General features: G+C 43.5%; 1 protein-coding gene across 1 annotated transcript in view; it reads right to left on the minus strand.

Moving 5' to 3' along the window:
* The window catches only part of LOC130293222 (5-hydroxytryptamine receptor 3A-like), a 48,377-nt gene that overhangs the window by 9,590 nt on the left and 14,476 nt on the right, over window positions 1-24,311 (minus strand). The window contains exons 5-8 of the mRNA XM_056541725.1: window positions 23,538-23,707; window positions 19,210-19,367; window positions 18,596-18,806; window positions 3,212-3,448 (exon numbers count right to left, since the gene is read on the minus strand). Of these exons, the coding sequence (XP_056397700.1) occupies window positions 3,212-3,448; window positions 18,596-18,806; window positions 19,210-19,367; window positions 23,538-23,707 (776 nt within the window). The remainder of the gene's footprint in view (window positions 1-3,211; window positions 3,449-18,595; window positions 18,807-19,209; window positions 19,368-23,537; window positions 23,708-24,311) is intronic.

Below are 24,311 nucleotides of genomic sequence, written 5' to 3' on the forward strand. Positions count from 1 at the left end.
TTCTGCCAACAATAATTTATTTTTATTATATTTTTTTAATAAATACCATCTGCATCCCAGACAGTAAGTACACTAACCATACAAACATGTAATTGTAATAGAAAATAAACTGTTACACTGTCTTATGTATTTTCTTAATCCAAGTGACACATTTTACCATGTTATCATCACATGCATGAATACATTGAACAATAAATATTTAAACCAGTATTTTCCAAACAGTGTGCCTTCAGCTGTTGCAAAACAACAATTTCCAGCATGGCGGACAGCCTTTAGCTGTCCAGGCATGCTGGGAGTTGTAGTTTTGCAACAGTCGGCGACACACTGTTGAGAAAACACTGATTTGTACAAAGAGACATTTAAGTTTTATAAGCACTATATTTTCTACGCTTATATAACCATTATCAATTTCTTATGAGAATTGTCAGAAACTGTTTAACTTTAGTGTATTTCTTTAGTTTAGTGTATAACTTTAGTTTAATTCAATTTTATTTCTGCTTTAATATATTAAACACTTAATGAAGTGCAACGCAATAAACCATATGTCATATCGCTCTTGCTATTTATTTGGCCATATTTATGTCAGATTAAAAATTTTTTTTTTAAAAAGGTGATGTAACAGAGTGGGACAGTGCAAAATGGTAAATCATCACTGGCGGCTTATGTAACTCATCACATGAATCACACAACTCGGGTGGAAAACAATTTGGGGGGGGTATTCATCAAGTGGTGTAGGTGAACGTCTTTTTACCCCCATTAATTCATGTGGTGAAAACTGTGTACCTGCACCAGATTTATTACATGGTGCCTGGCAAGTGATAAATCTGGCGCTGATCACATTTCTTACTCCAGTACTCCCCTTTGTATTGTGCCCTCTGTGGCTTTTTGGGCGACTTTTTATCCGTGGGACAAAATGTGTGACTTTTTTTATAATGCTGTTTGCAGTCAGATTTGTAAGCCAAGTCAGGGCTGGTGTAGATTTGCACCTAATTGAGCGCAGTTGCGACAAAAGATGCGACAAACTGAAAAGTCGCATTTCATGAATTCCTTACCACTGCATGATATCAACTGAAATCATGACTTGTTATGTTCTTTTTAGACACAAACTATGAGACAAATGTAAACCACAAAACCAGGGTAAAACCAATGATAAATTCCCCCCTTTGTTTCTAAATCCACTGGTGCCAGAAAGTTAAACAGATTTGCAAATTACTTCTATTTAAAAATCATAATCCTTCCTGTACTTAGCAGCTGCTGTATGCTCCACATAAAGTTATTTTCTTTTTAAATTTATTTTCTCTCTGCTGACACCTCTGTCCATGTCAGAAACTGTCCAGAGTAGGAGCAAATTCCCATAGCAAACCTATCCTGCTCTGGACAGTTCCTGACATGGACAGAGGTGTCAGCAGAGAGCACTGTGGTCAGACACAAAAAAAAACTGCACAACTTCCTCTGGAGCATACAGCAGCTAAGTACTGGAACATTTGAGATTTTTAAATAGAAATAATTTACAAATCTGTTTAACTTATTAACCAGCGGAGTACCCCTTTAAATATGGTATGCAAAGAAGTTGCATCCTCGAGTTTAACCCCTTACGGATGCAGGGCGTACAGGTACGCCCTTGCTTCCTGGTACTTAAACGGGTATTCCAAGAATAAAAAAAACAGGCATTTTTTCTTTCAAAGACAGCGCTCTCCTTGTCTCCACTTTGGGTGTGGTATTAAAACTTGGCACCTTTCACTTCAATGGGACTGAGCTGCAGAACCACACCCAAAGTTTAGACAAACAGCAAGAAGTCTTTGAAAGAAAAAAGGCCTGTTTTTTTATTCCTGGAATACCCCTTTAAGGATGCAGGGCATACCTGTATGCTGTGGTCCCGTTACAGGGGTGTAAAGCATTCTCACGAGCGGAAAACGAGTCAAACCCCGTGGGTCCCGACTACTGCCAGCAACCAGGATCCAGGGTTAATGCCGGGCACTGCTGATCGGACCAATACCCAGAATTAACCCTTTAGACGCTGCAATCAATGTTGATCGCAGCTTCTAAAACAAAAAAGTATCCTGGCAGCTCAGTGGAGCTGATCGGGACCATCGCGGTATAACTGCAATGTCCCGATCAGCTGAGAGGACAGCGGGATGGCCTTTACCTGCCTCCTCGCCATCCAATCTGTGATCTGCTGCTCCAGGAAGCTTCAGCAGGCTGGAGCAGCAGAGCACCGATAGCACTGATCAATGCTATGCTATGACATAGCATTGAACAGTATATGCAATCAAAAGAATGCATGGTATAGCCTCCTATGGGGGCTAAAATGAAAAAAAAAGAGAGAGAGAATTAACCCCTTCCTAATAAAAGTTTGCCCCCCCCCCCCCATTTTCCCATTTTTAAAATGAAATAATGTAATAAAAGATGAAAATATTCATATGTGGTTCTGCCGCATGTGTAAATGTCTGAACTATTAAAATATAAGGTTAACTAAACCGCACGGTCGATAGCATACATGTAAAAAAGTACTAAAGTTCAAAATTGTGCATTTTTGGTAACTTCATATACTATAAAAAAATTAAAAAAAATCTATCAAAAAGTAAAAGTCCCATCAAAACAAAAATGTTACCAATAAAAACTACAGACTAAGATGCAAAAAATGTGCCCTCATGTATCCCCCTATGCAGAAAAAAAAAAGTTATACAGTAGGGGTCAGAAGATGAAAATTTTAAACATACAAATTTTGGTGCATGTAGTCATGATTGTTTTAAGTAGTAAAATAAAACAAAATCTACATGAATCAGGTATCCTTGTAACTATATGGACCTACAGAATAAATATCAGGTGTCATTTTTACCAAAATGTGCACTGCATAGGAACGGTAGGCCCCAATATTTACAAAATGGAGTTTTTTTTTATTTCACTCCACAAACACGTTTTTTTTTTTTTTTTGTTTCACCATAGATTATCATATAAGTAATGTAATTACAAAGCACATTTGGTAACACAAAAAGCAAGCCCTTATATGGGTCTGTAGGTGCAAAATTGAAAGTGTTAGAATTTTTTGAAGGGAAAGAGGAAAAGATGAAAATGCAAAAACCAAAAATTTGTTGGTTACTTAAGGCCAAAATGGGCTGAGTCCTTAAGGGGTTAAAGTGGTGACTCTATAATCAATAACATTAGTTGAAATCATCTGATATATAGTGATATGACCAACAAACTGACAAACTAGCAATATAACTCAAAATAGTTGCTACATACACCCAGAAAAGAAATTTATCAAGTACATATCCAACACTGAGCCATTCATTAGCGTTTTCCTGAAGATCCTTCTTCTCCAGATGTTGTCTAAGAGCCACAATCTCATTGAAGATACTTTGTAAGATCTCAGGATTTTCTTTCATTAGCAGAGTTGTTGTTGATATATTGAAGTTTCCTCCATTTTCACAATATTTGGACAATTCATCTATAATATAATAAATGGAAAGTGAAAAAAATTAAAGAAAAGAAATAAATAAAGCTATTGTTAGTTATGAGCATATGTACAAACACTAATGCCCCCAAGGTATGAATTGCACCAGAACGTTAACCACCCAAAAAGATTGATATAATATATACCAGAAATATAATCTAATATATACTTGATGAAATTGGTAAAAATTTTCCTGTCTCCTCAGAATAGACCTCAAACTATGCAGGCCCACATACTGAGCACAGACCATAATATAATATATAATTGATGAAATTGGTAAAAATGTTCCTATCTCCTTAGAGTAGACCTCACACTGCCCTTCCACCAATCACTGGCTGAGACCGTACTCAAATGACTGGCTGAGCAGCTATTACTGTTTAACAAGTGGAGGCCATCTCAGAAGATGGCCTGTGTTTTGGAGCACTTAGTGGGGAGAGATAGTGTTCAGAGGTGTGAAATGGGCTCTATTCAGGGAGATCATGGTGGGGTGCAAAGGCCAGACCCTCTTCGATCAGATATTTATCCACTATCCTGTGGATAGTGAATAAGTTTATCTAAAGTGAAGCACCCTATTAAAGAAATTTGCCATCAGTGTCATCTGCACTAACCTGTTGGGACAGACAGGTAGTGCAGGTGACACTGATGACAACAATACTTACCTGGTTCTCCCGAAAATCTTCCACTGTATCTTCCATTTCGGGGCCGACTTGGAGCATTGGCGGTGACATCACTTCTGCTGTTTGCTAGCAGCAGAACCCAGTAGAGAACAGCAGTGGTGACAGCACTGGAGCGCCCATGCTCCAAGTCGACCCCGGAACGGAAGATACAGCAGAAGATTGCTAAAGAACCAGAGCATGGAAAAGGACCAAGTAAGTATCATTCTCATCAGTGTACCGACCGGTTAGTGCAGGTGACACTGATGACAGATTTCCTTTAAATACTTAGGTGGAAGCACTCAGTATACAGTATGTTAGTTAACTATCCATTAACACATAGAATGGGGTATTTTGTGAACTATGTGCCAAATCTAGGCTTATAGTTGATTTTGGAATAGTTATAAATATAAATATGTATAAAAAAAATGATAAACAGTTTTAAGAATTGATTGGCACAATAGGTATTTATTTATTTATTTTAACAGTTTTTTTTTTTTTAATGGCCCCAATTGTGCTAAAACCATCCATATTCACCTGTCCAATCCCATATACAAGCTCCGGTTGGTGTTTTTTTTTTTTTTTTTTGAGAATCAGATGACCCATGACTGCTGCAGCCAATCAGTGGCCTCAGCAGTCACATGTCATACTCCTGGCATCATGGTACTCATTACTGAGTAGTGAAGCTAAGGACACAGCATGCGACCACTGAGGTCACTGATTGGCTGCAGTGATCACCCATCATCCACTTCCCAAATAACACCTGGCTGCCGACCAGAGCTTGTACAGAGAATAAGCGCTAGATTGGATAGGTAAGCATGGATAGTCATTGTTTTATTGTGTTTGGGGCCATTTAAAAAAATAATAACATGGATAACCCTTTTAGTGTTTTGGTTTGGCAGAATGGCCCTCATTTACTAAGCTAAAACCCACTAGTTTTTGTCGGGTCTTTCCAAGTTATTGTCACGATGCCGGCTAGCAGGTAGTGGATCCTCTGTGCCAGAGAGGGATTGGCGTGGACCGTGCTAGTGGACCGGTTCTAAGCCACTACTGGTTTTCACCAGAGCCCGCCGCAAAGCGGGATGGTCTTGCTGCAGCGGTAGTGACCAGGTCGTATCCACTAGCAACGGCTCACCTCTCTGGCTGCTGAAGATAGGCGCGGTACAAGGGAGTAGGCAAAAGCAAGGTCGGACGTAGCAGAAGGTCGGGGCAGGCAGCAAGGATCGTAGTCAGGGGCAACGGCAGAAGGTCTGGAAACACAGGCAAGGAACACACAAGGAACGCTTTCACTGGCACTAAGGCAACAAGATCCGGCAAGGGAGTGCAGGGGAAGTGAGGTGATATAGGGAAGTGCACAGGTGAACACACTAATTGGGACCACTGCGCCAATCAGCGGCGCAGTGGCCCTTTAAATCGCAGAGACCCGGCGCGCGCGCGCCCTAGGGAGCGGGGCCGCGCGCGCCGGGACAGAACAGACGGAGAGCGAGTCAGGTAGGGGAGCCGGGGTGCGCATCGCGAGCGGGCGCTACCCGCATCGCGAATCGCATCCCGGCTGGCAGCGGAATCGCAGCGCCCCGGGTCAGAGGACGTGACCGGAGCGCTGCCGCGGGGAGAGTGAAGCGAGCGCTCCGGGGAGGAGCGGGGACCCGGAGCGCTCGGCGTAACAGTACCCCCCCCCTTGGGTCTCCCCCTCTTCTTAGAGCCTGAGAACCTGAGGAGCAGACTTTTGTCTAAGATGTTGTCCTCAGGTTCCCAGGATCTCTCTTCAGGACCACAACCCTCCCAGTCCACTAAAAAAAAATTTTTCCCTCTGACCTTTTTGGCAGCTAAAATTTCTTTGACCGAGAAGATGTCCGAGGAGCCAGAAACAGGAGTGGGAGGAACAGATTTGGGAGAAAAACGGTTGAGGATGAGTGGTTTGAGAAGAGAGACGTGAAAGGCATTAGGGATACGAAGAGAGGGAGGAAGAAGAAGTTTATAAGAGACAGGATTAATTTGAGACAAAATTTTGAAAGGACCAAGATAGCGTGGTCCCAACTTGTAGCTAGGGACACGGAAGCGGACATATTTAGCGGAGAGCCATACCTTGTCTCCAGGGGAAAAAACGGGGGGAGCTCTTCTTTTCTTATCCGCGAACTTCTTCATGCGTGATGAAGCCTGTAAGAGAGAATTTTGGGTCTCTCTCCATATGATGGAAAGGTCACGAGAAATTTCATCCACAGCGGGCAGACCAGAGGGCAAGGGAGTAGGGAGGGGGGGAAGAGGGTGACGGCCGTACACCACGAAAAATGGGGATTTGGAGGAAGACTCAGAGACCCTGAAGTTATACGAGAATTCGGCCCATGGGAGGAGATCTGCCCAGTCATCCTGGCGGGAGGAAACAAAATGTCGCAAATAATCACCCAAGATCTGGTTAATCCTTTCTACTTGTCCATTGGACTGGGGATGATATGCAGAAGAAAAATTTAATTTAATCTTGAGTTGTTTACAGAGAGCCCTCCAGAATTTAGACACGAATTGGACGCCTCTATCCGAGACAATCTGCGTAGGCAACCCGTGAAGACGAAAAATGTGTACAAAAAATTGTTTAGCCAACTGAGGCGCAGAAGGAAGACCAGGAAGAGGGATGAAATGTGCCATTTTGGAGAATCGATCAACGACCACCCAAATAACAGTGTTGCCACGGGAAGGGGGTAAATCAGTAATAAAATCCATACCAATCAGAGACCAAGGCTGTTCGGGGACAGGCAGAGGATGAAGAAAACCAGCGGGCTTCTGGCGAGGAGTCTTATCCCGGGCACAGATAGTGCAGGCTCGCACAAAGTCCACAACATCCGTCTCCAGAGTCGGCCACCAATAGAAGCGGGAGATGAGTTGCACAGATTTCTTGATACCCGCATGACCTGCGAGATGGGAGGAGTGACCCCATTTGAGGATTCCGAGGCGTTGGCGAGGAGAAACAAAGGTCTTTCCTGGAGGAGTCTGCCTGATGGAGGCAGGAGAAGTGGAGATCAGGCAGTCAGGTGGAATGATGTGTTGCGGAGAGAGTTCAACTTCTGAGGCATCCGAGGAACGAGAGAGAGCATCGGCCCTAATGTTCTTATCGGCAGGACGAAAGTGAATCTCAAAATTAAATCGGGCAAAGAACAGAGACCACCGGGCCTGGCGAGGATTCAGCCGTTGGGCAGACTGGAGGTAGGAGAGGTTCTTGTGGTCGGTGTAGATAATAACAGGAGAACTTGATCCCTCCAGCAGATGCCTCCATTCCTCAAGTGCTAATTTAATGGCTAGAAGCTCTCGATCCCCGATGGAGTAGTTCCTCTCCGCTGGAGAGAAGGTCCTAGAGAAAAAACCACAAGTGACAGCATGCCCGGAAGAATTTTTTTGTAGAAGAACAGCTCCAGCTCCCACTGAGGAGGCATCAACCTCCAATAGGAAGGGTTTGGAAGGGTCAGGTCTGGAGAGGACGGGAGCCGAAGAAAAGGCAGACTTGAGTCGTTTAAAGGCGTCTTCTGCTTGAGGAGGCCAGGACTTGGGATCAGCATTTTTTTTGGTTAAAGCCACGATAGGAGCCACAATGGTAGAAAAATGTGGAATAAATTGCCTGTAATAATTGGCGAACCCCAAAAAGCGTTGGATAGCACGGAGTCCGGAGGGGCGTGGCCAATCTAAGACGGCAGAGAGTTTGTCTGGATCCATCTGTAGTCCCTGGCCAGAGACCAAATATCCTAGAAAAGGAAGAGATTGGCATTCAAACAGACATTTCTCAATTTTGGCATAGAGTTGGTTGTCACGAAGTCTCTGAAGAACCATACGGACATGCTGGCGGTGTTCTTCTAGATTGGCAGAAAAAATTAGGATATCGTCCAGATATACAACAACACAGGAGTATAACAGATCACGAAAAATTTCATTGACAAAGTCTTGGAAGACGGCAGGGGCGTTGCACAGTCCAAAGGGCATGACCAGATACTCAAAGTGTCCATCTCTGGTGTTAAATGCCGTTTTCCACTCGTCCCCCTCTCTGATGCGGATGAGGTTATAGGCGCCTCTTAAGTCCAATTTAGTGAAGATGTGGGCACCTTGGAGGCGATCAAAGAGTTCAGAGATGAGGGGTAAGGGGTAGCGGTTCTTAACCGTGATTTTATTAAGACCGCGGTAGTCAATGCAAGGACGTAGGGAGCCATCTTTTTTGGACACAAAGAAAAATCCGGCTCCGGCAGGAGAGGAGGATTTACGGATAAAGCCCTTTTTTAGATTCTCCTGGACGTATTCGGACATGGCAAGAGTCTCTGGGGCAGAGAGAGGATAAATTCTGCCCCGGGGTGGAGTAGTGCCCGGGAGGAGGTCGATAGGGCAATCATAAGGCCTGTGAGGAGGTAGAGTCTCAGCTTGTTTTTTGCAGAAAACATCCGCGAAGTCCATATAGGCCTTAGGGAGACCGGTTACTGGAGGAACCACAGAGTTACGGCAAGGGTTACTGGGAACCGGTTTTAGACAGTTCTTGGAACAAGAGGACCCCCAACTCTTGATCTCCCCAGTGGACCAATCCAGGGTAGGGGAATGAAGTTGAAGCCAGGGAAGTCCAAGGAGAATTTCCGAGGTGCAATTGGGGAGGACCAAAAGTTCAATCCTCTCATGATGAGATCCGATGCTCATAAGAAGGGGCTCCGTGCGGAAACGTATGGTACAGTCCAATCTTTCATTATTTACACAATTGATGTAGAGGGGTCTGGCGAGACTGGTCACCGGGATGTTGAACCTGTTGACGAGAGAGGCCAAAATAAAATTTCCTGCAGATCCTGAGTCCAAGAAGGCCACTGTAGAGAAGGAGAAGGCAGAGGCAGACATCCGCACAGGCACAGTAAGACGTGGAGAAGCAGAGTAGACATCAAGGACTGTCTCATTATTGTGCGGAGTCAGCGTACGTCTTTCCAGGCGGGGAGGACGGATAGGACAATCTCTTAGGAAGTGTTCGGTACTAGCACAGTACAGGCAGAGGTTCTCCATACGGCGTCGTGTCCTCTCTTGAGGTGTCAGGCGAGACCGGTCGACCTGCATAGCCTCCACGGCGGGAGGCACAGGAACAGATTGCAGGGGACCAGAGGAGAGAGGAGCCGAGGAGGAGAAACGCCTCGTGCGAACAGAGTCCATATCTTGGCGGAGTTCCTGACGCCTTTCGGAAAAACGCATGTCAATGCGAGTGGCTAGGTGAATAAGTTCATGTAGATTAGCAGGAATTTCTCGTGCGGCCAGAACATCTTTAATGTTGCTGGATAGGCCTTTTTTGAAGGTCGCGCAGAGGGCCTCATTATTCCAGGACAATTCTGAAGCAAGAGTACGGAATTGTACGGCATACTCGCCAACGGAAGAATTACCCTGGACCAGGTTCAACAGGGCAGTCTCAGCAGAAGAGGCTCGGGCAGGTTCCTCAAAGACACTTCGGATTTCCGAGAAGAAGGAGTGTACAGAGGCAGTGACGGGGTCATTGCGGTCCCAGAGCGGTGTGGCCCATGACAGGGCTTTTCCGGACAGAAGGCTGACTACGAAAGCCACCTTAGACCTTTCAGTGGGAAACAGGTCCGACATCATCTCCAGATGCAGGGAACATTGGGAAAGAAAGCCACGGCAAAACTTAGAGTCCCCATCAAATTTATCCGGCAAGGATAAGCGTATCCCAGGAGCGGCCACTCGCTGCGGAGGAGGTGCAGGAGCTGGCGGAGGAGAAGACTGCTGAAGCTGTGGTAGTAACTGTTGTAGCATAACGGTCAGTTGAGACAGCTGTTGGCCTTGTTGCGCTATCTGTTGTGACTGCTGGGCGACCACCGTGGTGAGGTCAGCGACAACTGGCAGAGGAACTTCAGCGGGATCCATGGCCGGATCTACTGTCACGATGCCGGCTAGCAGGTAGTGGATCCTCTGTGCCAGAGAGGGATTGGCGTGGACCGTGCTAGTGGACCGGTTCTAAGCCACTACTGGTTTTCACCAGAGCCCGCCGCAAAGCGGGATGGTCTTGCTGCGGCGGTAGTGACCAGGTCGTATCCACTAGCAACGGCTCACCTCTCTGGCTGCTGAAGATAGGCGCGGTACAAGGGAGTAGGCAAAAGCAAGGTCGGACGTAGCAGAAGGTCGGGGCAGGCAGCAAGGATCGTAGTCAGGGGCAACGGCAGAAGGTCTGGAAACACAGGCAAGGAACACACAAGGAACGCTTTCACTGGCACTAAGGCAACAAGATCCGGCAAGGGAGTGCAGGGGAAGTGAGGTGATATAGGGAAGTGCACAGGTGAACACACTAATTGGGACCACTGCGCCAATCAGCGGCGCAGTGGCCCTTTAAATCGCAGAGACCCGGCGCGCGCGCGCCCTAGGGAGCGGGGCCGCGCGCGCCGGGACAGAACAGACGGAGAGCGAGTCAGGTAGGGGAGCCGGGGTGCGCATCGCGAGCGGGCGCTACCCGCATCGCGAATCGCATCCCGGCTGGCAGCGGAATTGCAGCGCCCCGGGTCAGAGGACGTGACCGGAGCGCTGCCGCGGGGAGAGTGAAGCGAGCGCTCCGGGGAGGAGCGGGGACCCGGAGCGCTCGGCGTAACAGTTATTTTGGTGCATAGTGTCTGTGATATGTCTGAGACATGTCTGAGACTGTAAGAGACATTTCTCAGACAGTGTGCAACAGGAAAATACAACTAACCTGACATTGCATTATAAAAAGCCAAAAAAGGGGTGTGGTCTGTCACAAATGGGGTGTGAATGGACCAAAAAGGGGCATGGTTTCACAAACTGACATATTTACTATTGAATTCACAGAACATCGTGTGAATAAATGGCTGGAACTTTCCACCTAGAAAAAGCTGGTCAGAAAATGTTCCCGACTAGTAAATCTGTGATCCCAATAGTAAATAGAGAGGAATCTTACAAGTCTGAAACAACATTTCACACTAGTAAAAACCTGACATTGCTAGTAAATGAGGCCCAATGTGTTATTTGCCCATGAAAAATACACTAAAAGGGACCTAGCATGTTTTCAAGACATGTATGTTGCTAATAGTAAAGAACAATTAAAAAACATACTGATCCTTCCACTAGCTGCCAGTTACACTGTACACGAGCTGCTGCAGCCAGTTGCTGGCTTTAGGGATCACATGCACTCACATGCATTAGATGTCGTTCACCGTACAATATGTTGCTATTATGTGAGATTTGTGTGATGTAAACACTATATGGAGGTACTTACTTGGCATTGTGTGGGCTGCCCAAGCAGTATACATTACATTATATTATATTTGCAAGTAGTGGCAGCCTTGTTTAGAAAACTGTAAGGCACTGTTATTTGGGCTCTATCCTGTACGCTGTTAATAATTGGGCACTAGGTGGTAAAATTATTTGGGCACTCTATGCATTCTGTATCTTAAATCGGTATACTGTAATAGAGGGTGCCATGCAATCTTAGAGCTCAGAAAAATATATACAGTTAGCTGGTCTACTCCGTAAACGTTTATCTGCACTTCAAACAAAACATTAAATAAAAAAGGAAAGAAAGTGGGATTCTTTTTGGGCCAAGGGAGTAGCAGGCTGTAACAAAAATGTACTAAAGGGTACTTTCACACGTACGCAGATTTGATGCTCAAGATTTGATGCACAGGATTTGATGTACAGGATTTTCTGCTGCAGATTTCAATGTAAACTGAATGACTGAGCGCAGCTTCTAATCTGCAGTTACAAATCCTGCGCATCAAATCTGCGCAGGATCCTGTATGTGTGAACGTACCCTAAATAAGTAAGCATCACATACTGTAGAGATGTTATGTAGACTGACCTGTGCTTGGAGTTGCTGTCATCTGCAATGTATCAGAAGAGCTGATATTAGGCTGAAAAGAATGTTGCTTTTCATTTATGCAAAGCAAAATGGTCATATATTCCAGAACCAGCTTCTTTATCCACTTCGGAACCTTAGACTGAATATTTTTCTTATTGACTATACGAACTATGCAAATACTTTCTGTCAAACTGAGGACGAGCAGAGCCATGCAGACCACAAAATACACCTCTAAAAATTGAAATATATACACTGTAAGTACACGAAAGCTATTTCATATTTGTTATACATTAAAAAGAATTATAAAAATGTAGTATTACAGAACAGGGTCCTGCTACATGGAACAAGTTGGTTGGATCTAACAGATTGAAAGCCAGTGTAATACTGACAGTTATTCTGTAGTATAGTCTAACAGGTAAAAACTATGATTAACCCCTTAACGACCGCAGACGTAAATGTACATCATGGTTTGGCGGTACTTCGCGCACAAGGACGTACATTTACGTCCTGTGTATGACCGCGAGCATCGGAGCGGTGCTCGCGTCATACACTGCAGGTTCCGGGGACCCGCCAGTAATGGCAGACATCCGCAATCACGTGGATGTCCGCCATTAACCCCCCCAGATGCCGTGATCAGTACAGGTCACGGCATCTGCGACAATGTGCATGTTAAAATAAATGATCGGATCGCCCGCAGTGCTGCAGCAGCGATTCGATCATCTGTAATGGCGAACGGAGGTCCCCTCACCTGCCTCCTTCCGTCTCCCAGCGTCTCCTGCTCTGGTCTGAGATCGAGCAGACCAGAGCAAAAGATAGCCGATAATACTGATCAGTGCTGTCTCCTATGCATAGCACTGAACAGTATTAGCAATCAAATGATTGCTATAGATAGTCCCCCTATGGGGACATAACAAGTGTAAAAAAAAAAAAGTTGAAAAATATAAAAATAAAAAAAAATTTGAAAAATCACCTCCCCAATAAAAATTTAAATTGTCAGTTTTTCCCATTTTACCCCCAAAAAGCGTAATTTTTTTTAATAAACATATTTGGTATTACCACATGCGTAAATGTCTGAACTATCAAAATATAATGTTAATGATCCCGTATGGTGAACGGCGTAAAAATAAAAATGTCCAAAAATGCGGCTTTTTTGTCACATTTTATTCCCCCCAAAAATTATAAAAAATGATCTAAAAGTTTTATATATGCAAATGTGGTATCGATAAAATGAACAGGTGGTGGCACAAAAAATTAGCCCTGATACCGCCTGATACGAAAAAATGAAAAAATTATAGGTGGTCAAACTAGGGCAATTTAAGATTACTGGTTTTGCACAAAAAGTTTTTGATTTTTTGTAAGCGGTACAAAAATATAAAAGTATCTAGTCATGGGTATCATTTTAATCGTATTGACCCACAGAATAAAAAACGCATGTCATTTTTACCGTAAAATGTACAGTGGGAAAAGGAAACCCTCCAAAATGTGCATAATTGTGGTTTTCATTTAAATTTCCTCCCTAAAAAAAAGTTTTCGGGGGTTCCCCCTACATTTTATGGTATAATGAGGGGTTTCATTACAAAGGTCAATTTGCCATGCAAAAAACAAGCCCTTATATGGGTCTGTAGATAGAAATATAAAAGAGTTATAGATTTTAGAAGGCGACAAGGAAAAAACAAAAACGCAAAAATAAAATTGGCCTGGTCCTTAAAGGAGAACTCCAGAATAGTAAAATTATCGTCCATACTGCCGGCAGTAAAAATATAAACAGGTACATACCTTCCTTCGCACCCCGGTGCCTCTGGTAACCGGCTCCGGCCTCCGCCACGATCCTCTTCCTGGTTGCCGGTGGTCGGCGAGTCTTACTGCACTCAGCCAATCACCGGCCACAGCGAAGTCCCGACTCGGCCGGCGATAGGCTGAGCGACAGTGTGAGAACGCTTCAAGACACATAATTCTTTACTCCACCAGCACCTGCAGCCGGGGGCCGAGAACGTCACACTGCCGCTCAGCCTATCGCCAGCCGATTCGGGACTTCGCTGCGGCCGGTGCTTGGCTGAGCGCAGTATGACCAGTCGACCACCGGCAACCAGGAACAGGATCGTGGCGGAGACCGAAGACGGTTACCGGAGGCACCGGGAGAGCGAAGGAAGGTATGTACCTGTTTATTTTTTTTACTGCCGGCAGTTTGGATGATAATTTTCCTATTCCGGAGTTCTCCTTTAAGGTCAAAATGGGCTTGATCCTTAAGGAGTTAAGTAAAGTTTAAAAAGTTAAGTCAGAGTATGAATAATTTTTGTTGTGAAAAGGAAAAAGGAAAAAGAACATAAAAAGCTAAATAAATTGGGTATAGCCAAAACTATACCACAGAATAAAGATAACAACATAATTTTTACTGCACAGTGAATGCCAAAAAAATATAATACTAATAATGGGAAAAAAACTGCAGAAATTTGCCAATTTTTCACAATATTTTGGAGTTTTTCACAAAAACCTTACATGTGTCAGCTAAAAAATTTCCTCTAATATGAATATTACACAATATTACACAATATGCAATGAAAAAACAATCTCAGAATCACGTTGCTCAGTAAAAGCATTTCAAAGTTATTACTACTTAAACAGACACATGCCAGATTTGAAAAAAAGGGCCACCAAGCCCCCTCCCATAGACTTGCATTGGGGGGCGTGGCATGACATCACGAGGGGGCATGTCCGTGATGTCACAAGCCTCTGGGGCCGCAGCCAGCGTTCTAAACTAACAACGGTGCTGCATGGAGGTTGCGGGGGGTCCCAGTGGCAGCACCCCCGCTATCAGACATCTTATCCCCTATCCTTTGGATAGGGGATAAGATGGCTAAGGGCGGAGTAACCCCTTAAGGTAAAAAAAAAAAGGCACCATCACTAAAGGGTTAAGAATTGGCACAATTTTGTTCCAGGAGTCATTACTTCTTTTTTCATAATTGTGGCTGTTTGAAACCCTATATTTTGTGTATTTCGTGGGACAGTTCATAGTTTTTATAGGAATCATTTTTGGTGGCTACAATATTGAATATTCTCCATAATGAATAACTTTTTTTTCTTTATTCTGCGGATCAGTAGAAATGTGGAGATACCAAATATATCTGTTTTTTTTGTTTTATAGTTTTGTATTTTTATTACAAAACAATGTTTTATGAAAAAATATAACTTTTGTGTTGCTGTATACCGAGAGCCAAAATGTATTACTTATACACCAATGTAGCTGTGTGTTTTGTTTTTTTCAGGATGAGTTGTAGTTTTTATTAGTGCAATTTTGTGGTACATAATTCTCAAATCCAGATTGGCTTGAACTTTTTTTCAGTACAATACCTTGCAAACAACTCTCAGGAAAAAGGCCAGTATTAAAGGGGAACATTTTTTTTTGGTTAATCAACTGGTCCCAGAAAGTTAAACACATTTGTAAATTACTTCTATAAAAAAATCTTAATCCTTCCAGTACTTATCAGCTGCTGAATACTACAGAGGAAATTATTTTCTTTTTGGAACACAGTGCTCTCTGCTGACATCTCTGTCCATTTTAAGAACTGTCCAGAGTAGGAGAAATTCCCCATAGAAAACATATGCTGCTCTGGGCAGTTCCCAAAATGGACAGAGATGTCAGCAGAGAGCACTGTGGTCATGATGTCAGCAGAGAGCACTGTGTTGAAAAAAGAAAATAATTTCCTCTGTAGTATTCATCAGCTAATAAGTACTGGAAGGATTAAGATTTTTTTAATAGAAGTAATTTACAAATCTGCTTGACTTTCTGGCACCAGTTGATTTAGGAAAAACAGTTTTCCAGTGGAGTACCCCTTTAAAGCCTAAGGGCTCAGGGTTTTTAAATTTTTGCACTTCCGTTTTTTCCTCCTCACCTTCTAAATATCATATCGCTTTAAATTTTCCACCTACAGAACTATGTGAGGGCTTGTTCTTTGCGCCACCAATTTTACTTTGTAAAGTAATAATTTTACCACAAAATCTACAGCGAACCCCCAAAAAAATAATTTGTGGTGTAAATGTTTTTTTTTTATAACAACGCCATTTTGCACATTTTGGAGGCTTCTGCTTCTACACAGTGCACACTTTTCGGTAAAATGGACACCTTATCTTTATTCTTTAGGTCCATACAATTACAACTATACCCAAATTATATAGGTTTATTTTGTTTTACTTCTTTAAAAAAAATCGTATTAAAATATCTTATTGTACTTTTTTAGGGTATACAAAGTGACCAAAACCCACAATTGTGGACTTTGGTATTTTTGACCATGCGGTTTAATTAACATTATATTTTTATAGTTCGGCCATTTACGCATGTGGCGATGCCACATATATTTATGTTTATTTTTGTCTACATGTATTTTTTTATGGGGAAAGGGGGGTGATTCAAACTTTTATTAGAGAAGGGGATAATTTACTTTTATTAACTTTTTTTTTCACAATTTTTTTGTCCCCATAAACATTTGCAACGTCTAAAGGGTTAATGCCAGGCACCACCATGATCGGTGATGTCCAGCATTAGCCATGGGTCCCTGCAGCTGTCATCTCGCTATGACGTACGCTCAGCTCCTGAGCGCGTGTCATAGAAGGGGAGCGGACAATAGACGTAAATGTACTTCCATTGTCCTTAAAGGGAACCAATCATCAGATTTTACCCTATATAACAATTGGCAAAGCGTTATATAGGGTAAAATCTTTATTTTTACCATTCCCGGGGGATGCTCCTGCCCCCAGGGATGATGAATATATGAAGTTATAAACTAGTCACCGCCACCGCCGTAAGTAGTCACCTGGGCGGAGAGCTCTTCTCATCTACTCCCGTTCTTCGGCCGGCAGCGATGCCCCCTCCGCTTGATTGACGGGCCGCGTCATCACTCTGCTCCGTCTGTTCAGTGAGCGGAACGATGACGTGGCCCATCAATCAAGCGGAGGGGGCGTCGCTGCCGGCCGAAGAACGGGAGTAGGTGAGGAGAGCTCCCCGCCCAGGTGACTACTTACGGCAGCGGCGGTGACTAGTTTATAACTTCATATCTTCACCATCCCTGGGGGCAGGAGCATCCCCCGGGAATGGTGAAAATAAAGATTTTACCCTATATAACGCTTTACCAAGCATTATATAGGGTAAAATCTGATGATTGGTTCCCTTTAAGGGGCTATACACATAGCTTCAGTAGTTATATTACAGATAGCAGTTAGAGGAAGATTTATGTGAGGGACATTTTACATCTGTTCTATCAGAGCAAAATCTGTTTAATTGCAGGATAAGTTTCCCTTTTTTTTTTTGTGGTACACTTATTGTCATGAAAAAGCAGTGCATAGAGGATTTTCTGTCATTTTTGTGCACTGTCTATGCCATTGCTGCTGTTGACTTGCTAGTACTACAATGTCTCCTGCTGTCAATGCCTTACTACTATCACCACTCCACCACTGCTGCCACATACTACAACCAGGTCTATGCAATCCCAAATCCCTTGTCCTAATGTTTTATACTGTGGCCCTTCTGGCACAACTGCTTTTACCACCATCCCTGCTGCTTCTACTACCAGGGTACAGCACAACTACAGATCAAATCATATTAAAATGGCTCATTTATTTGATTTACTATTTGTAAAAAGCCATTTCTTCTTCCTTTTTGAGGATGCCAATTCTGTTATTGTTTCCAAATAAGAGATTATCATTTAATGACTTAAAACGCCATTTCTTCTTCACTTTCTAGGCCAAAACCTGTTGCATAGATCACTGCCACACAAAAGGATACATTGTGGACCTTTTTTTACCCATAGCCATAAATGTTTTGACACTTACTTTGGTTTAAAAACTGCTTAGAAGTTCTAAGATACATTCCTAGGTGACCTAATAGTGTTATACAGGGAATTTGGAGTTCTTAGAAGACTGTGTTATACACAAGTTTTAAAGCTATAAGTGAGGAAGGGACCAGCACCATGCATGGGGATACCGGGGCACCCCAAAAGGCAAGGACAGAGGGTGTGAGTCAGTTCAGGGCTGCACTTTTTCCTGCCTAGGGTAACATACAGTATATGTGATGTTTCAATAGTTCTCATGGGGCTTGTTCATTTTTTTTTGGCACAAATCATCACTAAAACAAAAAAATCTCTAAGGCACATCTGGTTGCAAAATGTAGAGGGTCACACAAAAACAAAAAGTCCCTGAAGGTTCCAGGGCAATTGAAGCTATCAATTTTTGGGGGAAAACCCATTTGAGAACCCCCGAAAAAGAACTTAATCTTTATTATATTTCTTTCTAAAAATGGTAAGAACCCCTCAACAACACGTTAAAATAATCAGTTGCACTTAATAATGGTTAATAATGGAAGATTTTTTTTTTTGTTTTGATATGTTTTTTTTTGCATACAGTAACGGTATTGCCGCACTCTCAATGCACTATTTTATTAATGTGCATCCTTGCTCCCAGTTACTGGGAGTAAGGATGCCCCACAATTATTATTAATCCTAGGACAATGAAGATCTGGCCTGCCCTTTAACTTTTCATGAAAACTCAGGTATACTGTATAAAAGGTAACATAAACAAAATATCATCACTACAAATGTCTTTAAGATTTTCTTCTAGTTTATAATGAAAAAATATTTGATATTTAACATTTACAGACATTTTTATATATATTTTTTTACTTCATACCTATTATTGGAGCCCCTTGGGCCGAAGCAGGTAAAGTTTCGGAAACTACGATGAGAAAGACCGAATAACCAAGAAGGAGGGTGATCTTAAAAGTAACCCTTTCTCCACTTTCTGGAGGGAGGTAAAAGCCAATGATATCCATAAGTATGAGAAACGCACTGGGGATAATTAGATTTACAATATAGTACATTGGATGTCTCCTGAAGCTGACCTAAATGCAAACAAATTGAACAATTCAAAAACAATACAAAAACATTCACTGCTGTACTATGAAGACACCATGGCATTACATAATGGCATGGCATTATGGCAGCATGTACTTATGGTATAACGTAAATGCCGAATGTGAATTCCATGGTGATCATATTGATGATTATTATTATTATTTTTATATAATAAACACAGAAGGAAGAATTTATTATTCCCTACACCAGGGTAAAATTGCACAAATTTAGCGTTTTCACAATGTGGGAGTTTGCGCAATGGCGGGGCTTACTCAGACAATTTGCACAATTTTGCCACACTGCACTGGGTAGGGGAATGATAAGTTTCTCCTTTAGTGTACAGTAATGTGCATACTATGGATAAAATGAATAGCCATCAAGTCAACTCACATAGTATTCTACCACGCCAAATTTGCGCCCCAGTTCATCCACTACTTTGTAATTGGAATTAATACTGAGAAGTTCCCATTCTCCTTTATCATAAAACTTTTGCAGATCCTTCATCATTTCCTCCGATTTTCTCCACATGGACACGTTAATATGTTCAACTACAATCCAAAGGAATAAGTAGAACTTACTATATGACAAGATAAAGATAGAAAGTTTTTCATAGTTTCTATAAATATACATCTATCTACACATGGAGGGATTTGAGAAGCTCTAAACTCACAAATTGCTAATTTTTGTGGTAAAATGCATTTGTACTAAACCTTGCAACTTTTAAATTCACCCCATACTAGTGCTGTCACTTTACAGTCTAAAGTATCTGTTTCTAGACATATAATTTTAACTAGAGGTACTATATCCACCCAAAGCGAGAAACAAAAGGAAAGAAGGGAAATAAGTTGAATTGTTGATAAGGGCTATTACTCACCACCAGCAAACCATTCTACCTATACAGATCCTCCCTAACTATAGTAGAGAGGACCTATTAGTTTTATATGTATATTACCCTATAGCAGTGTTTCCCAACCTTTTTTCGGGTCAGGACACCCCTAAAAAAAAATAAAAAAAATTGTGGGGGCACCCCTTCCAAAGTTGACGAGCAAATAAAAAAAAAGGAAAATTACACAATGCACAGTGCTTCTTTATACAGTAACTCACAAATGACGTCTTCTCTGATCAGCGTTGTTCCCTTCTTTTCTCCATCTGGTCCAGGCCATCATGACCATTTCTTCAAGCCACAACTATTCACCGTTAAACCTGCAAAACAAACCTATTAGGCTCTGCACTTTACCAGCATAAGCCTCCAGATTCCCCTTTTACAAGTGCAGAGGAATACAGGGGCATATAGGTGTAAAGGGGTAACAGAGGGGTGTGGAAAGGTGCACATGGGTGACAGAGGGGTGTACATGGGTGACAGAGAGATGTACAGGGGTGGCAGAGTGTACAAGGGTGACAGAGGGGTGTACATGGGTGACAGAGTGGTGTACATGGGTGACAGAGGAGTGTACAGTGGTGGCAGAGTTTACAGGGGGTGACAGAGGGGTTTACAGGGGTGACAGAGGAGTGTAGACGGGTGTACATTGGTGACAGGGGGTGTAGAGGAGTGTACATGGGAGACACTGGGGTGTACATGGGAGACAGAGGGGTGTACATGGGTGACAGAAGGGTGTAGAGGAGTGTACATGGGTGGCAGAGGGGTGTAGAGGAGTGTACATGGGTGGCAGAGGGGTGTAGAGGGGCGTACATGGGTAACAGAGAGGTGTACATGGGAGACAGAAGGGTGTACATGGGTGACAGAGGGGTTTAGAGGAGTGTACATGGGTGGCAGAGGGGTGTAGAGGAGTGTACATGGGTGGCAGAAGGGTGTAGAGGAGTGTACTTGGGTGGCAGAGAGGTGTAGAGGGGTGTACATGGGTGACAGGGGGCATTGGGAGGGTGTACATGGGTGACAGGGGTGTACATGGGTGACAGAGGGGTGTAGAAGAGTGTAAATGGGTGACAGGGGACATCGGGGGTAACAGAGGTGGACAGGAATGACAAGGTAGTAACAGGGGTGACAAAGGGCCAGAGGGTTGAACATGGGTGACAAGGATGTGGACAGAGGGGTGGACAATGGGGGGTGAACATGGGTGACAGGGGAATGGACAGAGATGACAGGAGGGTGGACAAGTGGTTAAAAGAGGGGTGGACAGGAGTGATAAAGGGACAGAGGGTGAATAGTGAGGGGTAGACATGGGTTACAGGTGTAGACTGGGGTGTGGTCAGAGGGGTGGATAAGGGGGGTGAACATGTGTGACAGGGGAATGGACAGGGGTGACAGAGGGTAACCAAGGTGGACATGGATGACAGGGGAGTGGACACGGGAGACATGGGGGTGAACAGGGATGACAGGAGGGTGGGCAAGAATGACAAGGGGGATAAAAGAGAGGTGACAGAGGGGTGAATAGGGGGTGGACATGGGTGACGGGGTTGACTGGGTGGTAGACATTTGTGACAGGGGGTAGACTGGGGCAGACAGGGGGGATAGACTGGGGGGCAGACAGGGGGGTGAACATGGGTGACAGGGGGGGACCAGGTGGACATAGATGACAGGAGTGGACATGGATGACATGGGTGAGAAGGGGAGTGGACATGGGTGACAGGAGGGGGGTGGTCACGGTTAAGAAGGGGTAACAGAGGGGTGGAAAGGGTACAGTACCTTAAGCAAGCCATTTTTCTTCATTACACCGGCAAGGGAATCTGGCGCAGCTTCCACGTTCCTCCCCTCTCCGGCAGGGCACTGACTCAGGGCTCCGGCAGGGCACTCATTCACTGCGCTGCTGGGGGGAGGGGAAGGCTGGGGCACGGGTCACTACAGCGGCACGGTAATCTGGCCGAGCACCGCCAGGGTGCTCACTCACTGGGCGGCAGGGGGGAGGGGGATGCTGGGGGACGCTGTGTGTGCACGCACAGCAAAGCGCACACATACTTCCCTTCCCCCCTGGAAGTCACAGGCGCGCAGGCCGGGGTGGGAAATTAAAATAAATAAATAAATAAATAGTAATTTTGACTTCACAATCCTGTGGCACCCCGGTTGGGAATCACTGCCCTATAATGTTGAACTAGAGAAAGGCACAAAATCCCATGATGTACATTGTACAAGCCAAATTTCTTCATTTTAAAATTTTAATGCTTAATTTTCAGCATTTGTACATAAGAAGGACATAGCTGAACTGGAGAGGGTGCAGAGGAAGGTGACAAAGATAATTAATGGTATGGGAGGATTACAGGACAGGTTATCAAGCTTGGGGTTATTTAGTTTGGAGAAAATACATATTAGGGGCGATCTGATTACAATGTACAAATATATAAATGTACAATACAGAGATCTTTCTATACCTAGGTTGATAACTAGAGATGAGCGTACTTACAGTAAATTTGATTCGTCACAAACTTCTCGGCTCGACAGTTGATGACTTATCCTGCGTAAATTAGTTCAGCCTTCAGGTGCTCCGGTGGGCTGGAAAAGGTGGATACATTCCTAGGAAAGAGTCTCCTAGGACTGTATCCACCTTTTCCAGCCCACAGGAGCACCTGAAAGCTGAACTAATTTATGCAGGAAAAGTCATCAACTGCCGAGCCGAGAAGTTCTTGACGAATCGAATTTACTGTAAGTTCGCTCATCTCTACTGATAACCATGACAAGGGGGCATCCTCTACGTCTAGAGGAAAGAAGGTTTCACGATCATCACAGACGGGGGTTCTTTACTGTAAGAGCAGTGAGACTATGGATCTCTACCACATGATGTTGTGATGATTTGTTCATTGAACACATTTAAATAGGACCTGGATGCCTTTCTTGAAAAATATAATATACAAGTTATGTTTATTAGATTTCTGGAGTTGGGATGTTGATCCAGGGATTTATTCTGATAACCATATTTTGGATCAGGAAGGAATTTATTTGTTTCCAAGTATGGAGAGATCGACATCTTCCTTCCCCTGATCAACAGGGAAGGGTAGTAAGTTAACCTTGATGGACTCTTGTGTTTTTCAACCTTATGAACTATGTAACTATGTAATGATGATATAGTATATAAGTGGTTACAATATGAGGGCAAAATGTTAAGTATAATGGAGAAACTGTACAATTAAGAGGAGGCTCTAGTTGAAGGAGGCTCTAGTTGGGTCACTTCTATCCTGGATACAAGATGAAATACATTTGGGCATGGAGGCATGCAGATTCCTGTCATATGCAACAGCAGGATTGAGCTGTCTGGGTGTCTGTTCACTGTGTGGGCCTTTACGTAACCACTGCTCCGAACACCTCCTAATAGCTCAGTCAGAACAGCTTGGATGGCAGGCAATTTGTTGAAATGATGATCCGGCTTCTCCCAGTCCATTGATCGGCCTCCTCTCAAAGTCTGTCAACTGGGTAAAATGTCTTTGAGTACATCATAGAGGCATATCTAGCTGTCACCAAGAGGTACACTAGCCAAAAGTAGTCTCTCCTTTTATAGGGCAGCAGGGGAAGTACTTGTACATTATCTCGTGGCAAGACCCAGTGTCTATTCAGACCACACCAGTAATATTTACATATCTGCCTTAGCTGTATGCTGAGCTTTGAGGCAATTTGACCTTTCTATCAGGGTGAATAATGTTTTTTTTTTTTGTCAATGAGAGTATGTGAATTCCTCACGTTCTCCACTTGCTATCATCCAACAGAATCACTCATTGTAATCTTATAATCTTTAGAATGTTTGGCAGCATTAAAGAAAAGTGATATGACGTACCGGTGTGAAGTTGACTTTGAAAGGTCAAGGTACAATTTTGCTGATCAAAAGGGAAGTAGTAGATGTAGAATATGCACATGGATGACATTCTGAGTGGTTTTTGGTAGTTTACTAGTCCTGTGTTGTGAATGTAGACAAAACTTCGAAATGGTGGTGTTTCTGAACTCACACTGTGGAAAGAGATGAGAGATTATTAGTATGGTTTCTGCAGGGAATTCAGAGCAAATCATACTGAAGTGGTGGCTATACTGGGTTGCCATTTACATTTTCCCATAGATTTGGGAAGATATTACCATTTGTTGCATAGCAAAGTCTACATAGCCTAGAATGATATTAGTATGCCTACACTTGTTTAAAGGAGAAGTATGGTAGAAGTATGGAAGAAAACTTATCACCTATCCAAAGGATAGGGGATAAGTTTTAGATTGTGGGAAGTCCGAGCGCTGGGGCCCTCTGCAATCTCCCTTTTGGAGCCCCGGCTCTCATCCACAGCGGCACGTCACGACCCCTGCCCAAAGCAGGGGCCGCCACATTTCCTCCATATAGGTCAATGGGAGAGCCATTTGCCAATCTTTGGCTCTTCCATAGAGCTATATAGAGGGGGCATGATGGCCTCTTCTTCGGCAGGGGTCGTGACATGCCACGGTGAAGGAAAGTCAGCCCCCCAAGATCTAAAACTTATCCCCTATCCTTTGGATAAGAGATACGTTTTGACTTTTTCTTTAAGCCTTGTTCTAGATCAGTGTACTCAAACTCGTGGCTCTTTAGTTGTTT

Source organism: Hyla sarda, chromosome 10 (genome assembly GCF_029499605.1).
Source record: "Hyla sarda isolate aHylSar1 chromosome 10, aHylSar1.hap1, whole genome shotgun sequence".
NCBI lineage: Eukaryota > Metazoa > Chordata > Amphibia > Anura > Hylidae > Hyla > Hyla sarda.